Source organism: Nicotiana sylvestris, chromosome 3 (assembly GCF_000393655.2).
Source record: "Nicotiana sylvestris chromosome 3, ASM39365v2, whole genome shotgun sequence".
In the NCBI taxonomy this organism is placed as follows: domain Eukaryota; kingdom Viridiplantae; phylum Streptophyta; class Magnoliopsida; order Solanales; family Solanaceae; genus Nicotiana; species Nicotiana sylvestris.
Window position 1 is genome coordinate 23,948,189 of NC_091059.1, and position 9,879 is coordinate 23,958,067.

Here is a 9,879-nt window from a genome sequence, read left to right on the forward strand (position 1 = left end):
CATTCCGAGGACACCGCAGGTGGAATTACATGTGGTTTGCCTTTCTTGAGCAACATGATCAAGGAAAATCAAGAGAGAGATCAATTGATTGCAGGGCTTGCTACACATGTTAATGTGTTGACAAAGATGTTCACCGAAAGCCAAACAAATATGTAAATGTGGTTGTGGATGTGCAACCCATATCAAATGAGGATTTTGAGGAAGCAAACTATGTCAACAACTCTCAAGAAGGCTATTAAAGGCAACAATACCAAGGTCAAGGACAACAAAATCAATAGAGGCCAAGCCTGCAAGGGCAAGGCCACCAACAATGGCGAAATGACCAAGGTGGCTCAACCCAAGGAAATTGGAACAACAACAACAACTTCTCAAACCGGAGTTCAAACCCTTATGTTCCCCCAAAGGGTCCATATTTAAATCAAGGTTCCTCAAGTGAGTCTAAGTTGAAAGGTATGCTTGAACGGGTATTGCAAAATCAAGAAAAATCCGACGCTTCTATGAGGAACATGACCAAGCTTGTTGGCTCTCATACCACATCCATTCAAAAATTGGAGATGCAAATGAGAGACATCTCTAGATAACAAAATCCAAAGCAAAAGGGAACACTCCCTAGTGACACAATTGCGAACCTAAAGGGTAGTGGGAGTGGCCCAAACTCTCATGTCATGGCAATTACTACTCAAAGTGGGAAGGTACTACAAGGAGAGGGTGAACAAGTGGTTGAGGTAGAAGAGTTCGAGAAAGGGGTTGAGGTTGAAGAGCCAAGTATTGTCGAAATTGAGAAGATGCCGGAAGATGTGCAAGTGCAAAAAGAGCACCGGGAAGAGGTAAAGAAAAAGGTAAAAGAGACACCAGAAACTCTTTCACCTATTCCTAGACCTCCTCCTCCATCCCCTCAAAGACTCGCTAGGAAGGTTGATGATAGCAAACTCGAAAAGTTCTACGACGTTCTCAAACAATCATCGGTGAATATTCCATTTGTGAAAGCATTTCAAGGGATGTCGGGTTTTGCTAAGTATTTGAAAGATTTTATCACTAAGAAGAAAACCACCAAAAATGAAGTGGTGAATGTGACTCACCAGGTTAGTTCCATCATTGCAACATCCACCATTCAAAAGAAAGAAGACCTGGGAGCTTTCACCATTCCTTGTACTATTGGGACACATGATTTTGCAAGATCCCTTTGTGATAATGGATCTAGCATCAACTTGATTCCTCTTGCCATTTACAAGAAAGTAGGATTAGGCATGCCAAGGCCCACAAGTATGATATTGAAAATGGTCGATTGTTCCCTCAAACGACCGGTGGGAATTGTTGATGATGTACTTGTAAAGGTGGAAAACTTTCATTTACCTGCCGACTTCATAATCCTTGATTGTGCGGTTGACAAAGAGATCTCTATCATCTTGGGGAGACTATTCCTTGCCACTGGAAGAGCACTAATGGATTTGGAACGAAATGAGATCAAATTCCGTGTGAATGATGAACAGGTTACATTCCAAGCAAACAAGGGTATGAAACTACCGCATGAGTATGAAAGCATCTCGATGATCGATGTTGTTGATGAAGTAGAGGATGCAGTTGAAATGAAAATGGAAGAACAATGCTTCGGCAAGGCATTGTCGGCTATTTTGATGAACTTTGATGGTGAATATATGGAGGGGTATATGGAATCGGTAAATGCATTGGAGGGGCTTGGATCCTACACCTATACTCCAACAAAGCTATCTCTAGACTTAGAGAATAGAGCCACTCCACCCGCAAAGCCTTCTATTATCGAACCTCCACAACTAGAGCTCAAACCGCTTTCACCACACTTGAGGTATAAATTTCTTGGCTCAAATGATACTTTACCGATAATTGTTTCCTCTTTGTTGAATGATGTGCAGGTAGAACAATTTTTGGAAGTCCTGAAGGAGCATAGGCAAGCCATTGGATGGACAATTGCGGACATATGAGGGATTCCCGTGGGAATTTGCAAGAACAAAATCCAATTGGAGAGTGAAACGAAACCAAGTGTGGAACATCAACGACGGTTGAACCCGTCAATGCAAGAGGTGGTAAACAAAGAAATCATCAAATGGTTGGATGCCGGAGTAGTCTACCCTATTGCCGATAGTTCTTGGGTGAGCCCGGTGCAATGTGTGCCGAAAAAGGGAGGCATGACCGTAATTGAAAATGAGAAAAATGAGCTCATCCCAACAAGAACGATGACCGATTGGAGGGTGTGTATGGATTATCGGAAGCTCAACAGTGACACATGTAGAGACCATTTCCCTATGCCTTTTATTGATCAAATGCTTAATCGGCTAGCAGGAAGGTCATTCTATTGTTTCCTTGATGGATATTCCGGCTACAACCAAATCAACATAGCATTAGAGGATCAAGAGAAGACGACATTTACTTACCCCTATGGAACTTTTGCCTTTATCCGGATGCCATTTGGTTTATGCAATGCTCCGGCTACTTTTCAAAGATGCATGATGTCCATTTTCTCCGGCATGGTAGAGGATTTTCTAGAAGTCTTCATGGACGACTTCTCGGTGGTAGGTGATTCTTTTGAGCATTGTCTTAACAATCTTAAACAAGTGCTTAAGAGATGTGAATAGACCAACCTTGTGCTCAACTGGGAGAAATGTCACTTCATGGTGGATGAAGGCATTGTGTTGGGGCATAAAATTTCAAAATGTGGCATAGAGGTTGACCAGGCAAAGATCGAGATTATTTCTAATCTTCCTCCACCTACTTCCATTAAAGGTGTTCGAAGTTTCTTAGGGCATGCCGGGTTCTATAGGCGCTTCATCAAGGATTTCTCCAAGATTGCAAATCCTATATGCAAACACCTTGAGAAAGATGCCAAATTTGTGTTTGACTATAACTGTCTCAAGGCCTTTGAGGGATTGAAGCAAAGGCTCACCACGACACTTATTATTGTCACGCCCGATTGGTCTCTTCCTTTCAAGCTCATGTGCGACGCCAGTGGTGTAGCTATTGGAGCAATGCTTGGCCAACATCACAAAAAGGTTCTCCACCCGGTCTATTATGCAAGCAAGACACTCAATGGGGCACAAATGATTTACACGGTAACTGAGCAAGAACTTCTTGCCATTTTCTATGCCTTTGAGAAGTTCCAGGCTTATTTGTTGGGATCCAAGGTGATAGTATACACAGATCATGTTGCTCTTCGCTATCTCATGGCAAATAAGGATGCAAAGCCTCAGTTGATTTGATGAGTCTTGTTGTTGCAAGAATTTGACTTCGAGGTCAAGGATCGCAAGGGAACTCAAAATCAAGTGGCAGATCATTTCAAGGCTTGAAGAGGCAGGGAAACCAAAGGGAGATCTTGAAATCAATGATGCATTCCCGGATGAACACATATTGGCACTATCTAGAACTTTTGCTCCTTGGTATGCCGATATTGCTAACTATTTGGTTAGTGACTTTATTCCGGACGGATTGGAATCCTATAACAAGAAGAAGTTCTTGAGAGACTGCCGGCAATACTATTGGGAGGAACCATTCTTGTTCCGTGTTTGTGCTGACAATATTATCAGAAGGTGCGTTCCAGAAGAAGAGATTATGCCAATTGAAAAGGCATGCCATGACTCACCGGTTGGGGGTTATCATGGAGGAAATCGAACGGCGGCTAAGGTGCTTGAATGTGGTTACTATTGGCCATCAATCTATCATGATGCCAATCAAATGGTCAAGGCTTGTGACCAATGTCAAAGACAAGGATCAATCTCTAAGAGGCATGAAATGCCAATGCACTTTGTGATGGAGATAGAAATCTTCGACGTGTGGGGAATTAATTTTATGGGTCCCTTTGTGAGCTTTTATGGGATGAAATATATCTTGGTAGTTGTGGACTACGTGTCCAAATGGGTTGAAGTAATTGCCTTACCAAATAACGAGGCAAGAAGTGTGACTGCATTCTTGAAGAAAAACATATTCACTCGGTTTGGCACTCCTAGGGACATTCTTAGTGATGGAGGGTCTCATTTCTGTAACAAAGCTTTCACGGGGCTACTAGAGAAGTATGGTGTCAAGCACAAGGTGGCTACACCTTATCATCCCCAATCTAGTGGTCAAGTTGAGGTTTCCAACCGGGAGATCAAGAGCATTCTAGCAAAGACTGTTAATGCAAACATGACCGATTGGTCAAGAAAGCTAGATGACGCATTGTGGGCGTACCGCACGGCATACAAGACTCCTATTGGTACTTATCCTTATCGGTTAGTCTTTGGCAAAGCTTGTCATCTACCTGTGGATTGGGCATGTAGACTCTAAAGAGGTTGAACTTGGATTGGGCTGAAGCAACGAATTTGTGGTTAACACAACTCAATGAAATGGAGGAATTCCGTTTCCATGCATATGAGAGTGCAACTGTGTATAAAGAAAGGATGAAGTTCGTCCATGACAAAAAGATCTTGAAGAGGGAGTTCAAGTCGGGTGACTTGGTTTTGCTCTTTAACTCTAGGATCAAATTGTTTCCAGGCAAGCTCAACTCAAAATGGCTCGGTCCATTTAAAGTCGTAAATGTCTCTTCTTTTGGAGCTTTGGAACTAGAATCGGAGGATGGGCTCCAAACCTTCAAAGTGAATGGCCAGCGAGTCAAGCACTACTTGGGAACAAATGGAGAAAAACATTTGGTGGAGCAGCTGACTCTCAAAGATGGTCCATGCCCGACCAATGAGTGAATCCAAAGGAACACCAACTTTGTCGTGCAGCGACGTTAAATCAAGTGCTTCATGGGAGGCAACCCATGTGTGTGTGTGTTAGAGTGCAGGGGATTCAAAAGATCATGACATGGGGTAAGATTGCATGAAAAAGGGAAGAAAAAAATCACCTTGTGTTGTTTGCTACACATATGCGGTCGCATTTTCAATATGCGGACCGCATTCTGATCGCAAACCAACATAGTGTCTTTGGCTAAATTTGGTGGTACAGATGCGATGTGTTGGTGCACTTTACGGACCGCATATTAACTATGCGATCGCATAGTGTAACACATTTCTGGCCCTTCTGCGGGTCACTTGAATCTACTGCATAACACACTATGCGATCGCATAGTGTGTTATGCAGTCACTTACCCACCGCAAAATATCATCAACTATGTCTTCGCATCCTTTCATGTCTCACAAATTCAAACCAAAACAATTTATTTTAATCAGAAACAAAAATAAAACGAAAAAAATAAAGAGAAAAGGAACAAAGAAGGCAAAAATTGCCTAGTGCGTGATCTAATACTCTAAGTGTGCTCATAAACAACGTCATTTGTATGTCTTCTTTGTCCCAATTCCATTTTTTTTCAAGCTTTGGTCGTACAGTTGTTCTTATTTTCGTTTCCCCTATTGTTGCTTTATGTTCCCTTTTCATCCGTGTTTTTCTTTCGTGCTTTATAATTTCGTAGTGTACTCTTGGGTAATGAGTGTGTTTTGGGGGTGCTGAGTAGTGAAAATTAGGTCCACCATGGTTGAGGGTTGGTTTAATCGTTGGGAACGATGACATTTGCGGTTCACAAAATCAAAATGCGGTCCGCATTTCTGCTGCATAACTAACCCTAGACTGGCTGCGGAAGATGATAAAATGCGGCGAGTTTGTGATCGCATAATTAATATGCGGACCGCAGACTCACTGCATAATGACACAGTGTACCCAGTTTACTAGCATGCCTTATGCGGCTATTTTGCGATCGCATTTCCCACTTTGCGGTGGAATTTGCGATCGCATTTTTGTGATTTGATTTGATTTGGTTTTTGTGAACAACTCAAGTCTGCGATGGTTATGCGGTCCACATAGTGGTTATGCGATCGCATAACCCATCGCAGACTGAGATCCAATAGTGAACTGTCAAGTTTGCGATAAGGTTGCGGTCCGCATAGTGGTTATGCGACCTCATAACCTGTCGCAGTTTCAACTTTTTCTTGAATATTTTTGTTTTCTTTTCATTATTGCCTACAATGTTGCTCACATTTCACTTTGTTGCATCTATGACTCCCAAGAAACATGCATCCTCCACCCAGAAAGGGGCATCCTCTAGTCGTCACGCGTCCTAAGCAAAACGATCACAAACGGACCCAAATGTTCCACATCCCTCCTAATCTAATGAGGAGGAGATCTTGCCCTCAGTTGACCTACAAGCTGAGGCAAGAAGGAAACACTAATATTATTTCCAACTCCGATTTGGGGTTGATGGATCCAGGGAACTGTGTAGAGAAGGGCTCACCAAAATCCTGGCCGAAAAGCAATTGAGTTTGAATAGGCTACAAGAGCAGTACCCCCACATATGGGAGAACATCCAAGAAAGAAAATAGGAGTGCTTTACTGAACCGCCTGTTGAATATAATAAGACTCTTGTCCGTGAGTTCTATGCATCATATGGAGCCTCCATGACTGCGCACCACAAATGTAACAGGATTTTTGTTGACACCGTACTGGTTTGGGGGAAGTGTGTGTTCTGCAACAGTGAGACAATTAATGAGCTGCACTTTTGTGGCTGGAGATCGGGCGCAACTGAGTATGCTGCCAAATAGGCAAATAGGGAAAATGAGCTTAGTTGGATTGCTTCGGTGATAGCAAAGGGAACCCCTGCTTGGATCAACCCTGTGCATAAAATATACAAGGAGGATCTCATATGAGAGGGTCAATTTTGGCTCAGCTTTGTTACCTCTCGACTGATACCATCCAGGAACGAGACTAACATGGGCTTTGAGAAAGCTCTTCTCATTGCATGTATTATGGCGGGTATTCAGATTGACGTGGGAGCTCTTATATTCAAAGAGATAGGTATCCGGGCAAAGCAGCACGCCACCTCGCTTCTATTTCCATGTTTGATCACAACCCTCTGCAAAGCTGTGACGGTTCCTACCATGCCACACACTAACAGGACATGGAAGGAGATGAGGGACATTGATATCACGCGAATTAGTGATGCTGTTGCTCCCCCAGAGGTTCAGACTCAGGGCCTAGTCGATTTAGAGCCTTCAGACTCTCAGACTCCTGTGACCCCTCAGGTTCCAGTTGCGTCCACTTCTACTTCACAGAACGCCTCTCAGTTCACCACTGCTCAACTTTCTGCTGCAATGCCAACCGTCTCGAGGCTTGGTATCATAGCACAACATGCCAATATAAGGTAGACCAGTTTCTGAAAAATTTGCCCACACTCATCAAACAGGCTTTGACGCCTATTCAGTCCTCAGTTACCGCACTCCAACAACAACAAACAACTTATGGGGATCGCTTGCAACAACTTGAGTTAAGGGTTGAAAAGATAGAGCAAGGTGAGGTTAGTGACCTGCCTAGGCTCCGGGAGGAAGTTACCACTATGAAGACCGAGCTCCACAAGATGCAGACTTTGGAGTTTGATCTATCATCCCTCCTACCCAATGAAGGTGAGCAGGGGACAAACATATCAGCACAAGATTTGAGTCTTGATTTCACTACTCTGATGGCAGACACTGCACCTCAGACTGCTGGGGTTTCCCAGCCTCCAGCTCCTCCTATACGCATTGATATTCCTGATGAGGAGGATTCCGGACATTCTTCAGAGTCCGAGAGTGAGGAGGCAGGCAAGGGGGAGGATGAGGAGGCTTCTTGGTCCTCGGAGTATGATGGCCCTTAGGAGAAGGGCAAGTAGATTGCTGCTACTACAGATAAATAAGAGGAGCAAGCAGAGCTTCAGATGGCGATCAAACACTCGCAAGCAGATATGGCCGCCCCTGCAGATCCATCGGCCACTCAGCCATAAGCGGGCGAGGCTAGCAGCTCACATGCCCCAACTCCAATGCTGGGCCAGCCAGAGATCCCTCCTCTATCAATGGAGGTCACTCCTCAGGCCGAGATCTCATCGGCTCCAGATTCAATATCAGAGGGTGACCCCACCATTACTTAGTCGGCGGCCGACTCCCATAGCGCTTAGTGCACCTCAGGTATCCCCTAAAACTCTGCTCTACATTCTTATGCATTGGGGATAGTGCATGCTTTTAGTTGGGGGTGGATGGTAGCCTTGTATATACTTTTGGTTGTGAATATTAGATGCTTTTTGTGCTACAAACAGACTTATATACCCATGTGCATCTTGTTGTTCTGTATATATTAGTGTTGTGTAATTAATTCGTGTGCCTATTTTGTGATTTCCGTACATTAGTTATGTTATCCTTGTGTATATAAAAAGCAAAACAACAAAAACAAGTAGATAGTTGTCCATGTTTAGTAATTAGCAATAAAATCCCCTTGGTATTTCTTCGCAAGGTTCTTTTCCAAGGGTGTAATAGTAGAACCAGGATAATAGAATGAAACATGTTGACCGGTTCGGTGTATTTGTTTAGTTGCAAGCATGTGTGTATGTATATAGCATATACCCTTCCATAAAAAAGAGAGAACTTGAGGCTCGCTCTGTGACTCTATGTCTACCTAGAGTTATACATGTATATATGATGAAAGCTTTGAGTTGCCGAGTGCTGACTCAGGGCTTCAAACTATGTAAGCCAAACAGTTCGTGTGCCATGTTTGTGAGTTCCTTGTGTAAATAATTCTTGTGGTTACTTCTACCATCTAGAACTTGTCCGGTTGGTATTTCAATGCTTTTAATAATTACATTTGGTTGGAGAAATGAACTTAGGCAGTCTTTGTGATTTTTGGGAAACAGTTAGCCTTTCAAGCCACCCATTATACAGATAGTATCACTAGTCACCCTAGTTGAGCTTTTAACCTTTTCTTCGGCTACCTCATTACACACCTTTCCCTTTTTGTGAAATAATTCCCTCTTTTGAATCCGTCCCTCCTTGATCACTGAGAATGAGGCTAAAAGCCGAAGTTGAGGGTGTGTGTCGAGCCGGAAATTGGCAAGGTTGTGCAATGACCGTAGGAAAGTGTACCTCAAAATATGAAACTACTCAAGCTCCTAAAGCAAAGTATATAACAAAAAAGAGTATATGAGTTGTAAGTGTTTATGCATAAGGAGCCTTGAAGAGAATAAAAGAGGTAGTTGAGGTGGCTAAATGATGGAAAAGTAGATACAAATGAAGGCTTTGTGGTTTGAAAAGAAGCAAAGAGCACAAGAAAGAAAAATGTGATTAGTGTTCAAGGAGGGTATAGTCACTTGTACCCAAATGCTTATCCGACCCTTCCCTAAACCTACATTACAAGCTTAAAAAGTCCTTATGGGATTTCCAACTGAGCTTCTTAGAATAAAGCGATAAATTAAAATAAGGGCAAGCCTATGGTATGATATGTTGTAACACTTGAAACTCTTTCCGAGGGTGAGTGAAATTGTGAATTCGTCCCTTTTGTTGTCAGTGTAAATAGAGTGATTTTGGAACTTTCTTTCTATCGAGGGCACATGAATTGTGAGGTTGGACAAAAGATGAGTTTTTGAGTAAAATGCAAGTGCACTCAGCTGAGGGTAGCATTTTGTCACATTGTTTGAGGCTCATAGTTCACAAGTTGATTAGTTCTTTGTAAATATTGATGATTCAGGAAGGGTAAACAATTGAAAAATGCATGCTTGTAGTACTGACAACTAACACCGTCCACGATCACTATTATTTCATGTCTGTTAGATAGAGTCTAGAATAGGATATAGTCGTTTTAGTTGCTTGGGGGCAAGCAAGAGTTTAAGTTGGGGGTGTTGATGTGCCGGAGAATTTCGGCACATTTCAATGCAAATTGCTTAGATTTTAACTTGTTTTGAATGCAATCATCTCCTATAATTATGTAATTTTAGTGTGTTGCACTAAATGAGGTGTAAGGACCCAAGAGCATGGAAATGAAAACAAAAAGCCACAAAACACAAGAAAAGAGCAAAATGTAGAACAAATGTGGAAATGCGGTCCAAGATGCGATCGCAAATCCTATATGCGAGCTGCATAATGTGCA

The 9,879-nt window shown here is 42.7% G+C and overlaps 1 protein-coding gene across 1 annotated transcript; it reads left to right on the forward strand.

Moving 5' to 3' along the window:
* Positions 1–665: 665 nt before the first annotated feature.
* On the forward strand, positions 666–1,958 carry LOC138887148 (uncharacterized). Its single transcript, XM_070168864.1, has one exon. The coding sequence runs from the start codon at positions 666–668 to the stop codon at positions 1,956–1,958; it is 1,293 nt and encodes a 430-aa protein (XP_070024965.1).
* Positions 1,959–9,879: the final 7,921 nt, after the last annotated feature.

Excerpts from the sequence above, each read along its gene's own strand:
- LOC138887148 (XM_070168864.1), top strand. The coding sequence starts at position 666 with ATGGCAATTACTACTCAAAGTGGGAAGGTACTACAAGGAGAGGGTGAA.